This window comes from Antrostomus carolinensis, unplaced genomic scaffold, assembly GCF_000700745.2.
Source record: "Antrostomus carolinensis isolate BGI_N321 unplaced genomic scaffold, ASM70074v2 scaffold17425, whole genome shotgun sequence".
Taxonomy (NCBI): domain Eukaryota; kingdom Metazoa; phylum Chordata; class Aves; order Caprimulgiformes; family Caprimulgidae; genus Antrostomus; species Antrostomus carolinensis.
Genome location: NW_010318650.1, coordinates 6729 through 33136, shown reverse-complemented (window position 1 = coordinate 33136; position 26408 = coordinate 6729). Strand labels below are relative to the sequence as shown.

The 26408-nt window shown below is 44.0% G+C and overlaps 1 protein-coding gene across 1 annotated transcript; it reads left to right on the top strand.

The window, feature by feature from the left end:
• Positions 1 to 15674: 15674 nt before the first annotated feature.
• On the top strand, positions 15675 to 24755 carry LOC104525747 (exonuclease mut-7 homolog; the record flags this gene model as incomplete). The annotated part of the gene is made up of 4 exons (XM_029085193.1): positions 15675 to 15739; positions 20512 to 20679; positions 21965 to 22132; positions 24608 to 24755. Coding segments are annotated over 4 exons (549 nt in total), but the record flags the coding sequence as incomplete, so codon positions are not given.
• Positions 24756 to 26408: the final 1653 nt, after the last annotated feature.

Sequence of the window (26408 nt, the reverse complement as noted above, 5' to 3'; positions counted from 1 at the left end):
TCCCAGCAGCAGATGTCAGGAAGGCAGGTGGCGACTTCCAGGACGTGGTACTACATGATTCAGGGCACCGTCATTCAGCATCTGAGAGCGAGAAGTGAAATCCTGCTGGTGGGTTGGTTAATGGGTCTTCCTTTTCCCCTCCCTGGTGCTCAGAGTGGAGATGTGGAAGTAAAGAGGAAAAAGAAGCATGTGTACCTAATTCCTACTGATCTACATTTACAAAAAATTGTCAGAGGTAAAAGTCTGAAGTGGCATTTGTTTAAATTTTCTGTCTCTCTCCCCTCAGCAGATCTGGTAAAGCCAAAAACCCCACGCACTGGGGGAGGTGACACTAATATCTGCTGCAGATTTACAGGTGGTTTTTGTTTTGTTTTTTAACTAGTAGGAAAGATTCATATAAGTTTTACCCTGGATTGGGTAGAGCATATAAAGAGGAACTCTCATCCAGATACTGGAAAGCTGCGAATTTCACAGTAAACACCTAATAAAAGCAGTTAGCGGCAAAATGTAATTTGTTTTTAAATTTCTTAAGCCTTGTTCCAATGGTTGTGGCTCCTTCCTTCGATTCCACCTTTGTCAAGCATTGGACAATAAAAGCTGTGGGCTTTTTCCTTGCTGGAAAAGTGAGTTTCAGTTGTAACTGCGAGATGCTTATCTTGTCTCTGACACCCACCGTTCACTGGAGTTTCTACTCAGCTGACAGCTTGAGCTTTTGCGAGTCAGTCTGTGTGCTAAGGGTGACACCAATCTGAGTGGTGCAGTTGATACACTAGATGGAAGGGATGTCATCCAGAGGGACCTGGACAGGCTGGAGAAGTGGGCCCATGAGAACCTACTGAGGTTCAACAAGGCCAAGTACAAGGTTGTGCACTTGGGTTGGGGCAATCCCAGGTATGTGTACAGACTGGGAGAAGAACTCATGGAGAACAGCCCTGCTGAGGACTTGGGAGTCCTAGGGGATGAGGAGCTTTGACACAAGCCAGCGGTGTGTGTGATTGAAGCCCAGAAGGCCAAATGTGTCCTGGGCTGCATCAAGAGAGGAGTGGGCAGCAGGGTGAGGGAGGGGATTGTCCCCCTCTACTCTGCCCTTGGGAGGCCCCATCTGGAGTGTTGCGTCCAGGCCTGGAGCCCCCAACACAAGAAAGATGTAGATTGGGGCAGGTCCAGAGGAGAGCCAGGAAGATGATCAGAGGGCTGGAGCCCCTCTCTGCTGAGGAAAGGCTGAGGGAGCTGGGCTTGTTGAGCTTGGAGAAGAGAAGGCTCCAGGGAGAGCTCATTGCAGCCTTCCAGTGCCTGAAGGGAGCTTAGAAACAGGAGGAGAGTGACTTTTAACTTGGGCAGAGAGTGATGGGACATGGGGAGATGGTTTTAAAATGAGAGAGGGGAGATATTAGGGGGAAATTTTTGACCCAGAGGGTGGTGAGACACTGGCCCAGGTTGCCCAGAGAAGCTGTGGTTGCCCCATCCCTGCAGACATTCAGGGCCAGGTTGGATGGGGCCCTGGGCAGCCTGATCTAGTGGTTGACCTCCCTGTGCACAGCAGGGGGGTTGGAACTGGATGATCTTTAAGGTCCTTTCCAACCCAAACCATTCTATGAAAGGATTGGAGCTGTTACAATAGCCCAGCTCTGGAAAGAGAAAACACCAGAAAACTTGGAGGTTGCTGCAGTCTTGTTCCCCCTTCTCATTGTCTACCGGTAAAAAACTGGTTCAATATATTAGGATTTACAAAAGCAGTTTGTATAAACATCAATGACCCAAACTACAAGGAGAGAATGTCGGGAGGAGATGTCTAGTTATAATGCACACTCCATGCATGTACCTCTGGCATCATCTTCCTCTCTGAAGAAGGGCTCGTCAGTGTTTTCCAGCAATGTGGTACAAGAGTTTCCAGCACAGTTTCCTTCTCCCAGGTGAGGTGCAGCCCTGCGCTCCCATGAGAAAGCTCAGCTGCACCTTTATTTGCTTTGCTAAGTAAGCTGAACTCCTCACAACACCCGACAGAGAAATGTTTCCATTGTCACTCCTACGTGATACCAGTTTTGATGCGTCTATTGAATGTTTTGTTCAAGCGTTTCATGAAAAAACTTTATAGAAAGCTCATGTGAACCCTAACTTAGGTGAAACTCTCTTTAATTTAAGCAGAAATTAAGCATGAATTAAAAACTGGATTAAAAAGTTGGAATGTTGGCCCAAGCCCAGGTGAATGTTTCCTTAGTTGACATTTTTGTGTCAGGTTTGTTGGGTGAGAATTTAATCCATGGAGCTGTTCCTTCAAGGAGATGATAGTTAAGTTTAAAGCTTTGGCTGAAATAAGTTGGTGTCACTTGGGAGAGGTGAAAATACGTGGACTTCTTCAGCTGAAGGTCTCAGCCTTTGTGTTGGGTTACTGAAAATGGACCAAATATTTGTAGCTGTGTATTTTAACATGTGCTTAAACATAGTCTAAATACTTTGCTAACAGTTCTCAACATGTAAAAGTTTCTATTTCAATTTCTGTTTTTAAAAAAACAATTTAATTCTCACTGGGATACTTATGAAACAAAGTTTCCTTGAACCTGATTACCTGTCTTCAGTGATCTGAATGGTCTCAGCTGGTAAAAAACCAACACAAAAGTGAATTTCTACTTTACTGAAAGGGTTAATTTAAAATGCTTCTGAAATGCTGGCAGGAAAAGCTGAACAATTCTTCAGGCTCAAGCTGTGTTTCTCAGGTCTCACCTACAGGTTTCTTTTGGCCATTGGGTTATCCAGCCACAGATGAAAACAAATTTTATGACTGATATGAAGTATCTGAATCAGCTGTAGCACTGATGGAATTGTGTAGATAACAAAAATCCTCAGGAGCTGGGAGAACTGGGAAGCCCTTGGTGCCTTTCACCCTGCTGATAGGGATGAAGCTGCTGGTGATTTTGGTTCTGTAAAGGAACTGGTCAGTACTGGTGGAGATCAGCAACGTGACCGTGCACATCGGCCTCAGAAAGGGAAAGGTTCTGGCTCCCATTCACCATCTGCTGATACTTCTTACGGACACAGAAGTGAGGAACTGGCAGAAGAAAATGTGGGAATGGCGTTTAAACAAGCACCAAACTATTGTTACTGCTCTAAAAAAGAAAGTTGGATGGTTTCAAAACATGTACTGTGGCTTTTTAGTATTAACAGTTGGGGTTTTTTTCATGGAAAACTACTGAGGAGAGACACTTAAGGGTTCTTAGGTTTAGAACTTGGGGATTTCCAGAGATGTCTGGAGGGGAAAAATACATATATCTTTTTAGCTTTATGATAGTACTCTGCATCTGATGCCTCTTTCCCAAACTGCACTTCAGTCCACTAGACCTGCTGCTCTTGTCCTTCCTGATGGTCTCGGTACTCAGTAGCCAGAAAATAAGGACCATATAGAAGAAGTTCCCCCTTTTATCCTGAACAATATTGGTTTTCTTCACCTTTGCAGGATTAATAAGCTTGAAAGAAGAAATTGTTAGTTTTCTGGAGTGCTGTTTTAAATGTTATTTTTAACTCCTGAATTTGCATTTCTGTCAAAGTGCCGTTGACTTAGTGCAGGGACATTGACTTGTGTACCCTGGCTGTGACAGATGCCTTCTGCTCCTGGGCTGGCAGGTGTGGTAGGACAGTCCCACCCGTCTCAGGGACGTGAGAAGTGGCTCATTCCACAGCAGTGAGTGTGGTCAGGGCTTTGGGAGTGTGGTGACTCAGTCCTTACCCTTCCCTCCTCACCACAGAGATGTTTTATGAGAACAGAAACCATTTCTCTATCACTGAAAAAAATCCAGGGAGCTGTTGGCTAAGATAAGTAAGAATAGCTTGTCTGAATTTTTGGATGAAAAGAGGTATTTTATGATGAAACTGGTTTTTGCTTAAATAGGTTTGAGCACAAGAACGCGTTCCACAGTTTCGGCAGGATGGGAATCCACTGAGCTCATTGTCTTCAGTCACCTCTCTGGCTGTGCCTGGCAGTGAAGAAGTAGGGAGAGGGTGTGAAAAATCTGAAGGGAATGAGGGAGAGCAGTGCTGTCCTCCCCTCCAGCATGTGTCCCAACTCCCATCAGCCCACAACTCCAAGTCATCCCGTGCCAGGGATTGCATTGTCATCTTGGTGCTTAATAACCCGTGATATTGAGGTTATAGCCCATCTAACAGATGAGGAAACCATTAAAAGTGTTGCCAATGACTTGCGAAAGGTTAACGATTGTTATATTTTTAGGCTTTTATTAATTTGGATTTCATTACCTGCCTAGAAAGCAACTTCTTAGTGTTATTTTTAGAATCACCACTTATGTAAAAATAGATGCACTTCTCCTTGGCAAGCCAGGGTGTATTGAAAGTATCCAGAAGTGACTTCTGTTTGGTTGAGGTGGTGCGTGTTCAGAATCACAGAATCACAGAATGTCGGGGATTAGAAGGGACCTCGAAAGATCATCCAGTCCAATCCCCCTGCCAGAGCAGGAACCTAAATGAGATCACACAGGAAGGTGTCCAGGCGGGTTTTGAATGTCTTCAGAGAAGGAGACTCCACACCCTCCCTGGGCAGCCTGTCCCAGGGCTCTGGCACCCTCACTGGAAAGAAGTTTCTTCTCAAGCTCCTGTGTTCCAGGTCACACCCATTGCCCCTTGTCCTACCATTGGGCATCACTGTGAAGAGCCTGGCTCCATCCTCCTGACATTCACCCTTTACATATTTATAAACATTAATGAGGTCACCCCTCAGTCTCCTCTTCTCCAAGCTGAAGAGCCCCAGCTCCCTCAGCCTTTCCTCAGCAGGGAGATGCTCCACTCCCTTCATCATCTTGGGGTCTCTGTGCTGGGCGCTCTCCAGCAGTTCCCTGTCCCTCTTGAACTGTGGGGCCCAGAACTGGACACAATATTCCAGATGCGGCCTCACCAGGGCAGAGTAGAGGGGAAGGAGAACCTCTCATGTGAGCTGCTGTCCTTGGCCACTGTGCCAGGGGAAGGGACGATTCTGCTCCCTGGGAGTGGGTCACCTCGGGCGCTGCGTGAGGACATCCCCGAAGCTTGGGAACATCTTGGTTAGGTTTCATTTTTATTTCTTTAGTTGGTACCAGATCTGAAGGGCATCTTCTGCTGTTACTGTTGAGGTGTCTGGATGTGGTAAGTGGGAGAGGAACGCGAGGACCCCTCAGGGCTGATGTGGGGTGAGGGGGAGGAAGGTCCTTGTTTGGGGTGGCAGGGCTGGAGGTGGCTGAGCCCACCTAACACGGCAGTGCCTGGTAAGCAATTCTCCTTTCTCTTCATTGACAAAAAGCGCTAAGAAAATAAGAGGAAAATGTTATTGGCTGTTCCGCTCAGAGAAGCGAGCTTTTTATTGTAATGAGAGTGCATTTTGTTTGATCTGTGTTTTTTTTCGGGGGGGAAATGATGAATTTTAGCCATTATGAAAACAAAAGCCATGGTTATTTGTAAGGATTGTTTTATAAGAAGCATATGTGTGCTTTATTATTCTTTTGCTTGAAGTGTGGGGATTGTTTTCAGTTGGGAGGTTGCATTAAAAGAATGTGAACTTCTGACTCACTGAGAAATGGAGCATGTATTAGCAAAATTGTGAGGTTTCCTATTATGTTTTCATAACTCAAATTTCTCAGAATGGAAGGGATCTCTTTTGCTTTTAGTAAAAGAATGACTTTTACTGCCATTGAAAAAGAGCGGATTCTTTTTCTAGAAACATTTTTATTGCTTTCAATTCACTTCTAATCTACCCACTTCATATTCTTCATTTCCTCTCTCCTCTGCAGCCTGGCAGTTTCTCTTTCTCAGTGTTCTGCTTGTGCAGCTTATTTTCCAGCCATATTTCTGCTTGGTCTCTATATTTTGGCTTTTCGATAATGATGTAGTCGGCAGCATAGACCAAAGTCTGGCTCAGCATAGTGATCCCAGGAAAGGGTGGGCTCAGCTAATGGCATCTGAGGAATTCCAGCTTTTCACTAGAAGAATCAAATGAGGAACATGAAATTGCATTGAATGCATAACCAGATGCTTTGTGATAAGGTTTTGCAAGGTTATTAAAGAAAATGCAATTAGTAGAGCTGACCCTGTGATATAATATTGCATGCTGTCACATTAAAACAGTAGATCAAAACCAGAGACTGCAATTCAGGAACTGCTGACCTGTACCTTGCTGTCCTCCATGGAAGGTACATCATTGAATTAGATGTTTTTATTAAATCAAGTCTGTCTGAAAGATGGTGAAGAACCATGAGAAGATAAGCTTCCAGATGCTGAAGCCACCCAAAGGGAAGCAAAATGTTTTCTGCTGAGTGAAATAACTGTCTCATTTGAATTGAAACAAAGCTTTCCCTCTGATTCTGATACAGGGGGAGAACTGGGCTTGGGGGGGTTGTTTTGGATTGACCTGACTTTTCCATCTGGCCTGTGAACCAAAACATAAACTGGTTCTGCAGTTTGAATTATTGTCCAGACCATATTGTGGCAGCGTGTTAGGACAAGAGGAAATGGCCTCAAGTTGTGCCAAGGACAGTTGAGATGGGATGTGAGGAAGAATTTCTTTGCTGAAAGGGTTCTGAGGCATTGGAAGGGGTTGCCCAGGGCAGTGGTGGAGTCCCCATCCCTGGAGGGATTGAAGAGTCGTGTAGACACAGTGCTGAGGGACATGGGTTAGTCGGGGACTTGTCAGTGTTGGGTTCATGGTTGGACTCGATGATCTTAAAGGGCTTTTCCAGCTGAGGCCATTCTGTGATTCTGTGATGTGAACACCCCTATTTCAGTAATGATTCCAGCCACGGGGTGCTTCATCTGCTGTAGAGAGACTGCAGGGGAAACTCAGCCATAGCCTACGGCTCTCCTCAACTCTGGCAAGCAGGAGTAGATGACTGTCACGTAACGGCATCACGAGGCTGGAAGAAATGCGTCAGAAACAGTCACAGCTGGTTGACAAATGGAGAAATAAGGAACCATTCATGTTAAATGAGGATCCTGGCTACTGAAAATGAGCTGATGTTCATAATGAGGTGATTACAAGTGAGGAACCTACTGAGTTCTGGGGGGTGTTTCCTCTTTTTTCCCCTCCTCTCTGATGCAGATGCTCCCACTGGCTGTGTTAGCGCAGAAGGTGAATCCGAATGTGTGAATGAAGAAATGGAGGAACGAGTAATGAATGCTTTTCCTTTGGTGAACCTCGGCTCACAGACCTCCCAAAAGGCAAAATCTTTAATGTCAAAATTACAGGGGAGGTGTGTGGTGTATGGAGTTTTTAAGACTGTGGTAGCTGCGTGTGGTTACTTCCCTTCTGAGATCTGAAGCATTCTGTGCGGTGGAAATTCAAAGCTCTGTCGATTAGAAAGCTGTAGCTAAAACTGGAAACCGAGCCAAAGGCTGGAGTGAGCCAGACATACCTTCTAAAGAAGGTCCCTCTCCATCTTGTTGCTTCATTTCCTTGTTGTTTGAATTCAGCTAAACCCACAGCTATACATTTTAAAAGCGTATTTGTCTTTTGTGGCAGACGCAGTTAAGGAATTGGTAGCTGGGCTGGTGAGTGAGTTTTGGAGCCCTGGAAATGGTGCTAAAGCAGAGCAATTTATTGCTTCTGAAATGAAATAGTTTTGTGACATCTGATCCTCTTGTAAATTTTGCACTGGAGGATTCAGTGGTGGGATGTAATTAACATTTAAATTGATCAGGCAGCATTCCTCTGCCCGTCTGCAGACGCTGCTACCGGAGCCATTTCCCTGCGAGCGAGAAGCTCTGGGTGCTTCTGTTCTTAGTGGAAGTCTCATCACTGCAGTTGGTGGAGATTGGGATGAATCACTGAGTGGTTACTCCTTAGTCATAGTGTTCTTGGAAGTGAACTGTTATCATTCCTGGAAATAGCTGTTTTTCCTAAGATACAGACTCTGCCATGAAAAAGTATTAAAGAGCCTTTGACCCCCTTGGTGCAGGGGGGTCAAAGGATCTTCAGGATTTCCTGAAATAGGAGTGAAGATCCAACCTGTCCCCACGATGGTGCTGGTTTACATTTAAGAATAACATGCAGGGGTGGAGGATCACAGAATCCCAGAATTGCCTCGATTGGAAAAGCCCTTTAAGCTCATCAAGTCCAACCATGAACCCAACACTGACAAGTCCCCGACTAACCCATGTCCTTCAGCACTATGTCTACACGACTCTTCAATCTCCTCAGGGATGGGGACTCCACCACTGCCCTGGGCAACCCCTTCCAATGCCTCAGAACCCTTTCAGCAAAGAAATTCTTCCTCACATCCCATCTCAACTGCCATGGGCACAACTTGAGGCCATTTCCTCTTGTCCTGTCCCTTGTTCCTTGGTTGAACAGACCCACCTCCACCTCCCTACACCCTCCTTTCAGGCAGTGAAGGATGTGTTGAAATTTCATCCAAGTCATGGTGTTATTGGAATGTGAATGATATTCCTGAAAAAATCACATCTCCCTTAAGCCAGCTGAATACAGCTGAACTGATTAAGAGAAGATATCCGAGAGCCTGAGACCCCCGTGGTTCAGGTGAACTTGCAGATCTGATCAGCAGAGGACGTGGACAGTCGTTAGATAACTGATGCACAGGGTGAGCTGCCTGCACAGGTCCACAGTCACTTCCTTCTCCCTAAGAGCACATTTGTTGAGCACTAATTTGGGGAGAAGAGCTGTGAGCATCAGGCTCCAGCAGCATCCCCAGCCACTCACTCACATGTGCCGAGTCTGAGCTGACCCCACAGCCACGGCGTGGGGGGGACCCAGACCTCAATGTGTGTTTGGGGGCATGGAGATGTTGGGAGGCAAACACGGTGGCAGCCAAAGGGTTGCCAAAACCCTTGCTTTGGTACTGGTCTTCTTACCATGGTTTCTTGGTAGTTTGGAACTCTGTCTTCTTGGCCACTTGCTAAGTTTTTGGTTTTCTTTACGGAGAAAACTACATTTTTATTTACATTTTAACTCCCAGTTATAACTTATTTGGTACGGTCCCATGTCTATTAAGCAAAATCCTTTGTGACTTTTATATTCAGAAAGTGAACTGAATGAGAAGAGGGAAAAACTGCCCTTGGATTTGCAGAAACCAGTGGCTGTCTCAGCTGTGCTCCCGTATCAGAGTGGATGCAGAACAAGCAGAGGTGGCATTTCATTGCGGGTGATGTAGGAAATACGATCCTTGGCACTGTTTGGAAAAATACAGGCAAATTACAGCAATGTCATTAAATGTTATTTAAGAACACGTGTTTTCAATAAGAAATGGAGAATGGATTAGTGCAAGGGGGGGTGGAGCAGCAATACCCACAAACCCACTTCTCAGGATATTGCATCTATCAAGTTCTGACCGGATTAAAAAATACCCAAAACACGTCCCACCTCTGTCTCTTGGAGCTTCTGATGCTCTAATTACCCTTTGCTCTTCCCTCCCTCTAAAACCAAGGAAGAGAGATTCGTTAGCCTTGCTGCAAGGGTATGTTCTAATGGGATACACCTACGATGGAAACGTGATGGTTCCTCGAAAAGAAACAGCAATGAGCAAGAAGTTGCCCAAAGTTCCCAACTCTGGGGAACACGCTTGGTAGGGCAGCTCTGGGGCAGTGAGTGGGTGGTCTCTTCTCCTCTGAATTTCTCACTGGTTTCAAAGAGATTTCCCTGTTTCATTCCTAGGTTTGTCACAGACCTCATCTCCCTCTTGCATTAAGCATCTCTTCAAGGCAAGTCTTCAGCATGAGGGATGTTGTGGCAGGACCAATAGCATCATTCAAACTGTTTTGTTTTTTAAAAAAGTGATTAATCTAGCTCATGTCTGTTTCGATTGGTGACTGTTAATTTTAGTTCTGTGTCATATCTTTACCCACTCCATTGGTTATGCAGCATGTCAGATGTCTCTCCCCAGATAGATCCCAGATATACTGGGATAAATCCAAGTAAGGATAAATTAAGCCTCCTACAAAGCAAAAGCAGAATGGCACTGCCATGCTCCGCCGGCTAATACCCACATGTTCACATATCCGTGCTTTTTCTGAAGTCTTTCTCCTTATTTTAAAGTAGTATAGCACTTCATCTTTTGTTTCTTAATGTATCTGCTTTCTCTGTTTTTTAATTTATTTTTAATATGTCGTTTCACATCGTCAGGAGAAATTCCATGTGGAATCATTTTCTCAAGCTCAAAAATACTTAAACGAGAGTGGAAGGTTTATTTATGCTTTGTGTGCTCATTAAAAGTAGATACAGCAAGAAAACCTAGAAGGTGTAAAACTCTGTGAGTTTCTATGGAGGAATTTTGTATCTTTTTAATTAAATCAGCCTGTTCTCAGAGATTCAAAATTTGTTACCAGAAAAATGTATGCATTCATTTTTTTTTGCATTGTCCAACTGATATTATTTCTGTTCCACATCAACTTCTCTGCTACAAAATTAGCACACACTTGGTGTGAACTACAGAGGCTTTTCTGAAAAAAAAATAAGATGAAGTAGGTTTTGATAAGAGATTTGGATTAATTCTTAATTTACATTGCATACTATTTGTTGGTTTGCAGATGTAATTTAAATTAATCAGCCTTGAGTGTACCTATCATGCTGCTGAAACAGGAGTTGGCTGAATAGCTCTGCTCCCAGAGTTATTATAAATGTATAATAATACATTTCATTATGTATTATTATACATTTATAATGTATGTCCCAATGTATAAACTCCCAGTTTATACATTGCCTTTACATTTATATATTTTTATTTTAAAGTACCAATGGACCAGCTTCACTTACGGTGACATTGAAATATCTAGAACCTTTATTTTCCTTTCAAAAAAAATATCTCAAAGCTTGTTGAGATTAACTGGAGTTTTCACAGAGGACAGATTTCAGGGATTTATTGGGGCAGAAGGCACACAAAACAACAGATAATAATAAAAATTCACTGATTTTTTTTTTTTACTGGGTGGGTTGGATTTGTTATATATTTTATTAAACATTTATTACAATCCTGTTAATTTGCAGAAGAAGACTTAACCATTAGCATGACCTTGACCTTTTCTGTCCATGAATTTCAGCTCTGATTGACTGTTTGGTGGATGTGATCCTGCATTTCAGCCACATCAGCCTCCTTTTTTGGGCTGGGTTAGGTTTTTTTTTTTTTGCATTCTGTATCTTTTAATTAGTTGACTGTAATTCTTCAAGGTCTTGGGCCGTGGGGTGTTTAATGGCTTTAGACACAAAGAAAAAGTGTTGAGAGGTTTTATTTTTTTTCATGGGTAAATTCCTCCTCTGGGGTTGGATGTCTCACTTCCCCCATGGGAGACACACAAGGAGCCTCAGTCAGAAAGTGGATTTCTCTTGCCAGGGCGTTTCAGCAGAATTGGTGAATAATCCAGCAGAATTTTGCAAGGACGCAATAGCAAAACCACCTCTTTTCCTCAGCAGCCCACGGGCTCCGCTTTTGTTGTGATCACAGCAGGTTTGGAGTGATGTGTGCACAAAGGAAAAAGAGAGAATGAACAGAAAGTAGTTTATGGCTTTCCTCAAAGGCACTTTTCTAACTCAAAAATACAAGCCTTGTGGTTTAGATGGTTTTGAAACGTAACCACAGATGTTGAGAACTGGAAAAGATTTGATTTACCATCTCCTCCAATTTTGGTACTAGATTCAGGGCAGAGGAAATCTATTTGCAGAATGAAAAATGTTGAAAGGAAATCTATTAATGTCAACATTTTTGAAACAGGAACATGCTATTTGGAGAAACCATCAGATGAAGAAATCGAGGTAATTTGTGTCTTGATGGAGTAGGTGCGGATGCGTCTTTTTGAGATCTCCACCAAAGTGCTATAATCTTGTTTTGGTGAAGCTTTGTCAGATGTTTTATGGTCTGCAACCCTCTTTTTTTTGCAGCTGTGAAAGATCAGTGTCAGACTGAGCACGTTCTCTTTGAGCTTGATCTAGAAACTGAATGGGATCAGCTGCCTGGAGCACATCTCAGCCTCTCCAGCATGTTAGACCTGGCTGTCCCTGGCTGCTCGCAGCTGGGAGCAGAGAGCATTGATGCCACACTGTTTTTTTACGCTGCCTCATCCTTGTTTGCTCATTGAATGACCCTTGCTGATAGCTGGGTATCTCTTTAGTATGTAGGAGTCTCTGGAGAATTTACCTTTTCTTTAGAAGTGGAGATTCTGGGTGTTCTTGGTGTGACATCTGAAGGTGGTTTTTCTGGCCTCTGTGACCTGTCCTTGCTTTTGCAGGCACTGCTCTGTCACTGTTTTAATACGTAGTATTAAACTACTTATTAAACTACTATTAATAATTGCTGCTTCTTGCTCCTACTACAGTGTCTGGAGGTCACTCCAGAATTGTCCTGTTCTTATCCTCTGCGTTGAGCCCAGATGCACTTGTGGTTCAGTTATGAACATTCGGTTTCCAATCGCTTTGCTTTGTTCTCCCTTCCCTTGTATTTCTTCCTCTCTCCCTTTTGTGTTGAGCAATTGTCTCCTCTCCAGACTTGTTCTGGAAGGTTTATGAAACTCCTTGTAAGGTCCTGTCCCTTTTTCCTCAGATATCCTAGTGTTAGTTTCCCGCTGCTTCTCCAGTTCCTTCTCAGATATGGATGAGCAGGAACTTATCTGGTATTCCAGTGGGAACATAAGTACACTTGTTGCTTCATTGTCCATGCCAAAGACACTGGTTTTTCACTCTTTAGGGTTGCCAGGAGAACCATAAGGAGAATCATGAGGACAACAGCCAGGCCAGTCCCCCAAATAGGTCCTGCAGGAGAAAGAAAAGATGAATTGTTTGTTTTTTTTCAGGAGCCAAAATAATGTGGACCTTCACATTTACATCTTCTGTCATAGCCAGAGGGTAGCTGGATACAGCAGCTCAAGATCCAACATGAACTACAGCATCTTTCCACCCTGGTGGGACTGGGCAAAAGCATATTGTCGCTTTTTGTTTGTGTTTGGCTGTAGGAGTGACTTCTTGTGGGTTATTTTGTTATGTTTTTAGCCTCTGACTACATTTCATCCTTAGATACAAGGTTTTACCAGGTAAGGAGTGCTACTCTGCTGCCTGCATCCTGTGGTTGAGTTGTCACTGTTTCCTCTCCTTGTTCAATCCCCATCCTGGAGAATCAAGTGGGAATTGCCTCTTTCTTACCCAGAGACTGAACCGAGAGCAAAACCTTTTGGTCAGGTCATGCCAAAAGATGGGTGGTTGCCCTCTCCATGGTTGATCTTCTCCAGCCTCCGCAATTCAGCTCTGGGCTTGGCCACCACGGGGCTGGGCAGCATCTCCAGAGGTTCCATAGAAATAACTACATGAGGGGTACGTTCACCAGCAGGGTTTGGGGAGGGGGAAGGTTGTTTCCTCCTTACCCGTGCTTGCACAGTGGCATGCTGGCAACGTGCTGAGTTGTTTAAAATTGACAGGAGAGATGGTTTTCATGCATCTTGTGTGTTCAAAAACCGGTGAGATCTGATTTCAGTTCCAGGGAGGTAAGGTAGGAAAAGTCACGTAGGAAAAGGGCTGATTTTGTTGATTGAGGTTTAGAAAGCTTTTTAACAAGTTGAATTATTGGCTGTATCTGAAGTGAAACACTGCTTTCCTAACTGCTCTCATTTCCTGTATCATTCCAGCCTGTTCACTGCATTAATTACAGTTCAGGTTTATAATGTCTTTGGTTACACACTGGGTTGCGTTCTAATTTTTTTTTTTTCCTGTGTATGTATAAATGTCTTTGGGAGTCAGGCCAGGAGGAGAGTGTGTCTGTACACATGCACACACACACGGGCTGGATTTCACTGTTAGTTGCTAATTTTGTGGGGAGTGGGGATCTGGATTTTCTTCTGTTTTGTTGTAAAAAAGAGACTTTTCTTTTTTTTTCCAAAGGAGAAGCAGTAGCTGAGAACAGCCAGTGTTTGGAGAGTTCAAGATTTCAGAACAACCAGAGATGAGAGAAAATATTATCTTACGAATTGTAAATGTGGCATTTTTAATTTGGCTGGTGTTTCCCAGAGGTTAGTGGATAATGGGAATACTATCGTTCTCTTGGCTCGACTGGTAACAGCTTCCTACTTAAAATATTTTATAAATGCAGTGCTTCAGAGTTTAGTTGGATGAGGTAGAGCTTTTCACAGTTGAAGTAGCTTTTTGTGACCTGAAATATGAAGTGAGATGGGATACTAAGCAAGAAATCTCGCATTTGGAAATGAGCTATTTAGGAACTGCAGAAGGTGATTGAAAGGATGTTTCCTTTTCAGTTTAACATTTTCCTTTTGGCTTTATGAAAACTTAAGAGGAGGTGCACTAAATATATGAGGAGTGGTTTTGGAGAACTCATTCAGATTTTTAAATTAATTCTTCATATTTAAACTGTTGAATGCATTAGAAGATTTTCATTCAGAATATTCTGAGTCATGCTTTCATAAGTAAATGATTGCGAATTAAATAGAAGCAGATATCAAAAATGTTACTGCTTTTCAAATGAAATATTCCTAAACATTTGGTTCAGAAATACTGGTATGATGAATAATGGTATGATGAATAATACTGGTGTGATGAATGATAATAGATACAAAATAGCAACTGAATGCAAGTCCTCAAATAACTAGGTGAAAAGTAAAAGAGAAAAATTCCAAATAACCTTCTTTGAAATAATTGATCACTCTTCTTTTTTTTTTAGCCTTGCCACTCATAGAACCCCAGACTGGTTTGGGTTGGAAGGGACCTTAAAGATCATCCAGTTCCAACCCCCCTGCCAGCAGCAGGGACACCTTCCACTAAACCAGGTTGCTCAAAGCCTCATCCAGCCTGGCCGAGAACACTTCCAGGGAGGAGCAGCCACAGCTTCTCTGGCCAACCTGTTCCAGTGTCTCACCACCCTCACAGTGAAGAATTTCTTCCTAATATCTCATCTAAACCTCCCCTCTTTCAGCTTAAACCCATTTCCCCTTGTTTTGTCATTAACTGCCCTTATGAAAAGTCCCTCCCCAGCTTTCTTGTAGCCCCTTCAGGTACTGGGAGGCCGCTATAAGGTCTCCCTGGAGCCTTCTCTTCTCCAGGCTGAACAGCCCCAACTCTCTCAGCCTGTCCTCACAGCAGCATTTCATCTTTCCTCTTCCTCAAACATTGTTTTGCCCGAATGCCATCAGAGCCCAGCCTGCTCCCAGCCCGGCGCTCGCCAAGCAAACGGGGGCTCATCTTCCCATAAATTCCTCCACTTGCATCTTCCATCCCTAGGCTGTGATGAGGTTAACACTTTAGAGCCATTTCATTAAAAATTAGTGTGTTGATAATCCTTTCCAACCTGTGCAAGGTGCTGGCTCTTCTAGGACCGTTTTGGTTTAATATGAAAAAGGGGGAGCGGATGCGTTCGATGCGCAGCAGCAGCAACATGATTTAGTTGTCAATGCACCAATACAGCTTTTCAGTATTGGAGTCCGTGTGGGTGTTTGGTTAAAGCCATGCATGGATTGATGTCTGTTATTCTCTTAGGATTTCAGAGTGAAGGATTTGAGCACTTTAATCCTGACTGACAGTTGGAAGGTTTGGTGGTTTCAAACACAGCGGCACGGAGTAGCTGATTTCTCCTCGGTGAAACAATGCACCAGTGTGTGTCTGGGCTGCCTGTACACAGCCAATAAATCTGTTTTGTTTTGTTTTTCTCTTTCCCCCCACCCCATTTCTCTCTCTCCCTCTCTTTCTCTTCCCCCTCCTCCAGGCCAGGACCCATTCCTATTGCTGAAAACCCTTCAGCTTCTCTGGACAAAGACAGAGATGAAGAAGGTAAGGCTGAGCCTCCCCTCCAGGCTGCAGTTCATAAGTGCATGCAGAGCATGTCCAGGCGCAGAACGCTTGGGTCAGACCTGCAATTCTTCACCATTGCTTTCAGTTCCAGCACACAGGGGAAGAGCCTATGCATTTGCAGCAAGAAGTGGAAAGAAAAGGTAGCTCTGTGTGATGTGAAGCAGCTCAGAGGCTCATACAAAAGAGATGAAGTTTACAGGGCTGAGTTACAGAGAGGGGGAAAAAAAAATCCAAGTTGCTTTTGTTTGCTTTTAAACACTTTTTTTGTCCATTAAACGGAAGATCTTTGGGGGAGGGGGAAGAATATTTCTAGTAACTGAAAAAATAAGGTTTGAAGTCGGTAGAAAAGTGCTCTTTGCCAACTGGGATGATACCAAAGCCTTCATATTCAAAGTATTTTTACTTTTTTTTTTCTGATTTGGTTTGGTTTTGCCTTTTAGAGTGGTGAATGCAATTTACACTGCCTGTCTGACTAAAATTAGTGCTGTATTTTTATACAGCACCCTATGGGCTCTAGGTAGAGATTTCTCATAGGGAGTAAAGTATACTTCATGTAAATTTGGGAGCTTGAAAACTAACAAAAATACGAGATGCATCAGCGCAGTGGTGAGTTTCCCATGTTTGACTCTGCCTTGTTCAGGCAGGTTCATAGCCGAGATGTTTTTTTTTTCCCTAAAAGACCCAAAACCCTGCAGCTCACCACATGGAATGTGTCCTGTGTGACATGGCCAGTGTGGCTGCATACCTTGGTGTACGTGCTCCATCCCAGGTGTCTGGAGTGCTTAGTTGTTGTCCTTGTCTGCCACACTTAGAACTTTCCATTACTGATAGTCTGTGGTTCCCAGCCAGAATAATTAAACAACTGGAAACCCAGTGTGAGAGGTGCCTTTCCAAATGGTCAGTCACCGACGTAGACTTGAGCTCAGCAACTCTGAAGCCTTGAGCTTTCTATCTAGTTTTGTTAGAGTTGGAGGAAAAAAAATAAATATTATTTGTTAAGTCTTGAGGGCAGTTAATCCCACAAAACAGCAGTAGGAAAGAGTCATCATCAAAATCTCGGTGCTGTATACCCTGGGCTGTGTGTGGATTGTGAAGAAAAATACTCTGAAAAAGGCAAAGCCTCCCATTGACGTGTCCTTGGGCAGAGAGCACCGCAGCTTTCCTGCTTAGGGTGGAAAAGCTTGAGGATCCCCATGAGTCACACTTACAGCTCTGCTTATTCAGTTTGTTTCTGGAATGGTCATCCCCGCAGTGAGACACGTGGTTTTGCAGAGCGGGCAGGCTGCAGCTCCCCGGTGGGACAGGTCTGTCCCCTCGTGCCCACCATTCAGGCAGCGCCGTGGGGCCGTGGGCATGGGCAGAAGCGTGTTTCTGAACCTGGAGGATGCGTTTCTGAACCATGAGGAAAAGCCTTTTTAGAGAGGTGAGGAGGGCTGGGTGGGACCAGGCGGTGACACAGCAGCACTTGCCTCTAAGGTGGAGAACACAGCCCGAGTGTCTCCGGTGGTTTCTGACACGTGCTCGTCACTGAGATGAGCTCAGGGCATCGCCAGCCTTTCAGGCATGCAGCACAGACGCTTTTTTCAGAGGCAGCTGCTGCCTTGTCCTCTGTGTGCAACTCAAGGTGTGTGGTTCTGCTGTTGTCCTAAGCCCACCGACATCCAACCATCCAGTTCCAATAAATGAAAGAATCATAGAATCATAGAATCATAGAATCATAGAAGGGTTTGGGTTGGAAGGGACCTTAAAGATCATCCAGTTCCAACCCCCCTGCCAGCAGCAGGGACACCTTCCACTAGACCAGGTTGCTCAAGGCCTCATCCAACCTGGCCTTCAACACTTCCAGGGAGGAGCAGCCACAACTTCCTTGGGCAACCTGTTCCAGTGTCTCACCACCCTCACAGTGAAGAACTTCTTCCTAATATCTAACCTAAACCTCCCCTCTTTCAGCTTAAACCCATTTCCCCTTGTTTTGTCATTAACTGCCCTTATGAAAAGTCCTTCCCCAGCTTTCTTGTAGCCCCTTCAGGTACTGGGAGGCCACTAGAAGGTCTCCCTGGAGCCTTCTCTTCTCCAGGCTGAGCAGCCCCAACTCTCTCAGCCTGTCCTCACAGCAGAGCTGCTCCAGCCCTCAGATCATCCTGGTGGCCTCCTCTGGACTTGTTCTAGCTGCTCCAGGTCTCTCTTGTCATGGGTGCTCCAGAACTGGATGCAGTATTCCAGGTGGGGCCTTAAAGTTGACTTAAATACAACTTTGCTGCATTGACATTGAAATGGCAGGGAGCTGCTTTGCCTTTTACTGTCTGTAAGTCAATACAATCTGTTAACGAGTGTGAATCAGTCATCTCCATTATATGATGGAGATCTCAAACCCATGACCGATGAGTCACCTCCATCATTATATGGGTTTGAGACCCATCAGTCTCAAATCAGTGACGTTGAGCAGAAGGAAGGAACCTGTCATGGCGTGACCTTGCTTCTGGGACACAATTATAAGAAGTGGTCATATCCTACATAGAAAAGACAGTTTGGGAATAACCAGGAAGCATCAGCAGACTGCCATGAGCTGTGTAACTAGAAAAAAAGGGACCAAAACTCAATGAAGGATTATGTAGTTTGAGCATCAGCAAAATGTTCCTATTCCCATGATCTGTCAGGGTGTAGAAATCCCCCAAGGAGCATCCCCTGCCATGGGAATCAATTGAAATGGAAATGGCAATGACACGTTTGAGAGGAATCCTTCTCTGGCAGAGGGCAGCCAGGCAGCTTTTACTCTTTCCTCTTTGATTTAGGTGTCTTGCCCCCCTTTTCTTTTTTTCTTCTTCATTTTTTCCCTCCCCCTCAAACTCTACATCCCATAGTTGAAGTCTTCCGATTGCTAGGAAGTTTTGAAGAAGGCTTTTCCCCTGCTTGTCAAAGTCAAGACTCGGTGTAGATAAGGGCAGTTAGTGCTCCTGGCAGTTGTGTCCCTGGTTGGAGATGCTCTGTGTGTGCAAACAGGCTCATGCTCTCGGACGCGGTGTCTGCTGGAACCCATCCTGACAAAGCCTGGGCTTTGACTCCAGCCCAAGGAGGAGCTGAGCAGTGTGGTTGAAAGTTCTTGTTCGGTCTAAATGTGCTGAAGTGGAGCTTTGGGGGCTGGGGGCGGAAAGAAAAAAGCAGAGAGGCCATTTAGAACCAGTGCAATTTAGCTGGCGAGTTCTTTGTTTTCCTTTGGCTGTTGTGTTGGATATTTGTGGTCGGATAAGAACTTGCCTTTTCCTTCTGCTGAATCTCGCAGTGAAGTTGGAGCCCTGTGTTTAACATCGCAAATTCTTGCCACAGGGAAAAATATTTACAGGGAGAAATCTTGTTATCTAAAGTCACATCTTTGTTAGTCATCAGCTTTTTCATGCTGCATTTGATAATCTAGTGAGAAAGAAACAGTTTCTGTTGTAAACGATAGGTTTTGTGGTTTTTCCAGACATGAAAGACACTATGGAAAATAACTGTCTTCCAGTAAATATTGTCGATGCATAAAAAAGAACAAATTCATTGGCAAATTTTCTGCAGATTTGCTTTTGTTTTTCATGTCGTTCTTCAAACTTTATGTTGTTTCCATTGGAAGCCGCGACTGGGGCCATCGTATACAGTAAATTACAAGTGCTGGCTGCAGGCGGGAGTGAGCATCTTTTGGATTTTGCTTTTTATCCAGAAAAGAAAGCGAGCAGCTGCTCTTAGTGATTTCTTGTTTTCTGGCTCTGCTTTCGCCTTGCTCCACGCCAGTCCATGTACCATGTGGTGAAAGGTCCTGTGTGGGTAGTGCAGGATGCCACTTCTTCACCCTGCCAACCCTCCCGGCTCCTTGGAAACTACTTCTAATGTAAACATTATAAAGATATTGCTCAGTCCTGCTAATTTATCACTTCTACCAGATGGGTAGTAAGTAGCCTATTAACATTCACAAAGTGAGTGTCCAATTCCTTTACATTTCTGAACACATCACCCTGGGATTCCTAAGATTTATGGTGTGGAGTTTTTCCCATGTTCCAAGCCGCTTAGTTTGGCTTTGAGACGTGGGGAGGAGTGCGGTGCCTGACGTGCAGTGGCAGTAGATAGTTGGCAGAAAATACCCTGCTCAGGTAGGTCTGGAGGAAAGGAGCGTGGATGTGCAGGATGGCAATCTGACACAGTTTCAACTCCTGATATTTCTTTCTTTTTAATCTGGTGTGTAAAATCCAAACTGTTTTGATACTCCCAAATTTTCCTGTTAGGGTGAGGAGCGTTATGCCATCGTGGCTGAAGTGGGTATGAGGTCAGATATGAAAGTTTGTGGTGTAAGGATGAGGAGGTGGGGCTTATATGCTTTATTACTTGCAGGTCTCTTAGAAGATGAGTAGGTTTTTGAGCCCGACTATCTACCTTCAATATTACCATTTTCCTAATAACACTCCTTTCTCCAGCTCACTTCTTTTCTCCCCCTCCCCCAAATCCCAAGCCCCTTTGTCTGCCCCACAGAACAACTTCTCTGTCTTTATGGGATAATTAGTGTGGACAATTGCTGCTTTTCCCATTGGGTTTGAGGTGCAGTGAGCCATGAAGGAATCTGTAATGACATGAAAAGTCACTGGAGGCGCGGATGGTGGCTGAATAGCAACAGTTACCTCTCTGAATAGATTAAATTAAAAAAAATAAAGCTTTGTGTTCAGCTGGGGGAAGGGAGGATTCACTAATCTTTTTGTACATGACAATGTGTTTTTGTATCTCAGCAGCTCAAGGAAGAAATCAGGCGGGGCTTTGCAGGACTGGAGGACCCATTGGCAGGACTCCTGGACATGCTGGAGAGCAGCAGTGATTGGAAGGGGAAAGGGCATTCCCTCGGGTATTACATCACCACGGAGTTGCAGCTTTGGATAAAAGAGCATCCTGCTGTTCAACAGGTTAGAAAAAGAGAGAGCAAGAGAGCTGGGAGAAAGGAGAGAGCGATTGATTTTAATGTCCCTCCAGTGTCCCCAGTTTCACTTTATTCCCTAGTCCAGCTTCTTCTCTGTGGTCTCGTACAAACACGGTGTGACGAGGTGTGAAATTCATACTGAGATGTTGTTATTTGGTGTATGCTGGCCCAAAAATGAAACAGTATTAGAAGCTGTGATGCGAGAGCTCTATCTCCCCTTCCAAACTGGGATTACCATCTTTCCAGATCAAACCACTTTGATCAAGCGTTGATCTTGCAGCCTTTGCCGGGCTGGAGGCTTTCCCACTGGAGCTCACATCCCTGCTGTCAGGATAAAACCAATTGCAGTAATCTACTCTGCATATTCTTCCAGTTCTGCAAATAGAAGCCAGTGACTGTACGATTGCTTAACTCCTGCCATATGGTGGGGAGCTTTTATCATCGGGAATGCAGAGAATGGTAACAGTATGAGTTTTCAGCAGCTGAATGATGAGCTTTGTAACATTGGGTCATCAGATTATACATCCTAATGTTTACCATTCCTTATGCCTTCATATATTCTGACCTACTGAGATCCTGTCTTTTTTGTAAGCTTTATGGCTCTGAACTGCAAGATACTTTTATATTCGTGTTGTTTCATTTCCCACTTTTCCAAATGGCTCTTTTTTAGATGTTGAGCTCTGCCATGACAGTATCTGCAAAGTACAGTGAAGTGCTGCTACTGTCTCTGAAATTCCTGTGTCATAACAGAATAATCACGTAGGAACACAAGGATTAATACTTGCATCCTTGCATCTTTCAACGACACCTTTGCTTTATCCTGCCCTTCTTGCACCCAGGAGCAAGCCTGGAAATGAAAATCGAATTCTTATGCCTGATAGGTGAGATCTCCCTTGAGAGGAGTTGCTGGATTCAAAGATTTTCTGCTGGGAACTAGAGGGGAGAATTTCTAAATAGCTGTGTTAGTCAAAGAGGGCATTTTTCCAGTTTCATATTTTACTTTTGCACAAGGCCATATGCCTTTTCCAGAATTATCCCACAAACATTTAATGTTTTTAAATTGGATGCTGTGAAAAAAATGTGTATCATATTGTTCTGATTTCTGCTTGCAGACTCCATGGGGAAATTGGAGAATCCCTTCCCAAGGAATTGGCTTATTCTACTGTTTAAACAAGCTGCATTTTCAACTGCCATTGAATTGTAGCCATCTTTACTAAATCTGGGTTTGATTTTTTTTTTTCTTTTTAATTTCTGGGTTTTTTTTTTTTCAGTCTGGCATCAAGCTGAAGAAGCTGCAGGCCCGTGTACTCAGAATACTAGCCCAGTGCCCAGCTAATCTTCTTGACCCTCTGATTAGCATTTACCAGCTCCACACAGCAGACCGGAACTATTTGCTTGAACATGTCAGTCATCTTTATCACAAGGGCGATTACAAAGAGGTGGGTCATGTCTTTCAAATAAATTTACCTACCCAGCTCTCTAGTTCTCTGTTAATGTCTGTGTCCTTTTTTTGGATGCATTTCAATGTGAATTCTGTTTCATCCCAGCAGCTGCACACTGTGAATGGTACAGCTTAGCGTGGTCTTCCCATGTACAGGAGCAGGCTGTGTTCCACCTCATTTTTTTCTAATGGCTGCGTACAGAATGCCAGGGAATCCTTCCTGCACCCCTTTTTTGACCTTTGAAAGTAGTAGGTTAATAGGGTTTAATTTGGAGAATTTAAGGGGATGGTTGTGTTCTTTTTTGTTTTCCTTGGCAAGCAAAGAAGGGATTTTAGCAGTTGGTTGTAGACCTGCTGTGCTATCTCCAGTCTGCCTGCAGCAAAGAGGCGTTGGAAAATCTCTCTGTTCCCACATGATTGCCCTAACCAAAGGGTTCCCAGTTCGAGCAGTTTCGAAGCCTCTTTACCATTGAGGCTTGTATTCAAAATGTGTTACTGCTCATGTGTTTGAGTTTGAGTGGCTGACACTGGCAGGAGTTCACCAAACCCAGAATTTGATATGTTTTACCCTGTGGCTTGGAGTACTTGCAGCATCTCTGCCATCACCGTGGTATCTCGGTAGCCCTGCAAGTGTTCTCATGAGCAAACTGCAATACTCTTAATGCTCTTTTTTTTTGTTGTTGTCGTTTTTAAAAAGTCATAGGATTGTTTTTCTCAAAGGCATTTGGTTCACTGCCTGATCTTGTTTAGCAGAAGAAAAAAATCAAATAGCATTTTTAAAATGCTGTTCTTCAGTAAAGCCGAATTCCCAAGTGAGATTGTGGAATTCCATTCTTGTTGATTTCTTTGAATGCTGAAACAAGAATATTTCATATTTGATTAGAAGTTCACAGGTAGCTGCTTGAAACATATTCCTTTGCTCAATAATTTTTTGAACATGTTTGAAAATCCTAACAGAAGCATAGTTTTGACTATATTCAAGTGTGACTTTTATGTTCATGGGTCCAGAGATATTTATTGCTGTCATTTGAAATGCAGTTCTTGCTAGATCTGGTTTTGGAAAGCTCTGTATTTTTTTGGGATGGAATTATTTTTGTGTTCTTTCTTCCACAGAAAAGCTCATTTACTAGTCATTCCCAGTGTGAAGAACAGGAAACCTCAACTGTTGCTTACCCTCAGCCATAACTTACTTCTAGTTTTGTTTTGTTGCCAGAAAGATGAATAGAATTATCTTCAAGAATAACAGGAAATCTTTTACTGCCCTTGGGGACTGATCATACCTAAGTTCACAGCAACTAACCCCAAAAAACCTGGAACTCAGGCTCTGAGCACTTGCAATGGGCTGTGGTGTGTCTGGTTGTCCTGCTCTTCCCCATCTTTCAGATGGGACAGTAAAGCAGATTCACATGGAGGATTTTTGGCTTTTCTGTCTCTCACCCGAAAGGACAGAAATCCTTATAAATCATTGCTGTCATTATTGATTTTCTTGCTGTATTTACGAGAAGACACCAGGCATCTTTTCTAGAGCACGTTGTTCCCTTTGTGTGCTTTGATGCGGTTCCCTCTGTGGTGTGAACCATGGAGGTCCCCAGCTCTGCTCCTTTCCCTCACAGAGGTTTTGGAGAAAGATTTCTTCCAAAAACAAGATCCCGGAGATCCCTGGGAATGGCCATGGTGATTTATTTGTTTCTGAAGTATGTCTGTCCCTCGCTGTGTGCCTTATTTTAGTAGAGCTTGTCCATAGCTGAAGCAGTTTGGGATCTCAGCAGGTGGGAGTTTTGCAGTGAGCTGTGGGTGATGGGGCAGGGCACGGGTGTCCTGGGGCAGCAGGAAAACTTGGTGGTGGGTTTGGTGGAAGATGGTGCAGGTGGAGGTAGTTTTATTCTGATTTAGCAGCATAAAATTGCCGCGGTGAGGAGGTACCTGATGGGGAATGCTGGCCAGCGGATGGCACTGGTGCTCCCATGTTGCAGAAAACAAGCTGGTACAGTGAGAGTTGAAGGAAAAAGCAGAGACATGGAAGTGGGGTTTGGAGGCATCTGGCCTGCTTGGGGTTTTTATCCATTTTTTTGTGCATGGGGTTTGTAGCTGCTGGAGGAGTATGGCAGCGTGGGGCCTTGCGGGCACTCTGGAGCTGTGTGAGGGGCTCCTGGCTGTGCTCTTCATGGCCCACAGGGTGTGAGGAGACGACATTTAGACTGGATGTGAGGAAGAATTTCTTTGCTGAAAGGGTTCTGAGGCATTGGAAGGGGTTGGCCAGGGCAGTGGTGGAGTCCCCATCCCTGGAGGGATTGAAGAGTCGTGTAGACACAGTGCTGAGGGACATGGGTTAGTCGGGGACTTGTCAGTGTTGGGTTCATGGTTGGACTCGATGATCTTAAAGGGCTTTTCCAATCGAGGCCATTGTGGGATTCTGTGACATTCCCGCTCAGGTAGTTTCAGGTGAAATGTGGCAGCTCTGTCCCCTTCTCAGAAGCCCTCCAAAGCCTCGGGCCATGACTCCATGCCGCCCTCAACCCGAGCTGTCCCTGTGCCCGATGGAGCTGCCGGTGGACGGCTTTGTGGGAAGGGCGATGGCTGCCGGTGGGGCCGGGACAATGCGGGGATTCAGCAGACCGGGGGTAATGCAGCGCGAGCGAGTCTGTGAGAGGCCCTGAATAGGCCAGGCTGTGCTTGAGAAGAATGAGGGGTAGGCAGAAGGCAAGCTAGTGTTTCATGGTCATCTTATGTTACACTTCAGCCTTTCAAAGAGTGTCTGGGGCTGGTTGAATGAACCTCTCTTGCGCTGCGAATGCGGGAGCCTAAAGACAAAGGGGACTCTTGTCACTCGCAGGCCCCTTTTTGGGAATAAAAGCCATTGTCACATGAACAGGGGCAGTCTGGCAGGCTGTGCATGCTTCAGTGCCCCATGATATCGCTAAGTCTCAGCAGAAATCACATTCAGGGCCCTGTCAGCTTTGATTAGCGGGGGTCTCATGACTTAATGTGCTGCGATATTTCATGTCTAAGGGTGGCGGCTGTCTTTCTGTGGGATGAATGCCCTCTATTGTCCGCTGAGTTATTTTATTTACATTTTTTTTAAACAGCTTATAAAGGTAAAAAGATAGCTGTGCTTAAAGAAAAAAAAAAAATCAAATTCCTTTGCTTCTGGATCAGTAGTGAGTGCTGCTCGGGTCAGATACAGTGAAACTTGTTTTCACAGTCAGCATCAAAGTTCTCGTCTTGTTTAACAGCTTTATAGTAAATTCTGAACAGGTGGCAGTGGAGCTGGGTTTAGGAAGGAAACAATAAATAATCTTTTTAGCTTCTGACAACCAGAAATATTCTTGGGCCTGAGAGAGCTCCCACTCCAACTTCTCTGTATCAGTGACCAGCAGCATTTTTGTCCCCTTCATGGGTTTGGTTCTTAAATAAGAGTATTGGACTAAGCTATTGGGCAGGGAGTATTTAATTTTTAACAGGTTTTTTTGGTTGTTTTCCTTCCAGATGTCTCTGTTTTCAAAAGCAGAGTATATTTTATCTACTAATGTTGCATCCATTAATTTCTACAGATAAGGAAGGTTGATTCCGTATGTTAAGTTCAGTAAATGTTTGCTCTTTCAATTAAGATAATGTGGATTATCTATTAAAATTCAGTTGTTGAAATTTGTCATAAAATAAGGTGGAGTACCCAGAGAAAAAACTCTGTAAATACAGAATTCAAAGTTTTTGTCAGCAAAACAGCTGTACTGCTACAGAAGTAACTTGATAATTTGGTAGAAAAGATGGTTGACCAAAGCCTTTAAAGGAATACAAATATGCTGAGGTGTAGAAATACATAGTTCAATCACCAACATGATCTTCACTTTTCAGTGTGGTGATGTTTAGAACACCATTTCAGAGATGTTATTGTTCGTAGTCCTACTTCATACACGGTGTTTGAGTGCACATGGCGTATTTTTGCAAATCCATCAATAGAGATCAGTGTTAAGATTGATTGAGCATGTTAATGAATATTCAGCTTTTGGATTTCTTCACTCTGACTTTTTTGAGCTGTTCTCAGGACAGTGAAAATGTCTCTGATATTGTGTCTTTACCTCATTCACCATCTTAATTACAAAGGCTCGTTCAACTCTTACTATATTTTAAAGTGTGTGCATTTGAATTTCCTTGTTCCTTTTAAATTTAAAATAATAATTGATAATAAAACTAAGGAAAAATGTTACAGGGGATGTTTCTCACATATGGATGATGATGCCAGTCTCAACCCTCGTTTCCTATTCACTTTATCTGCT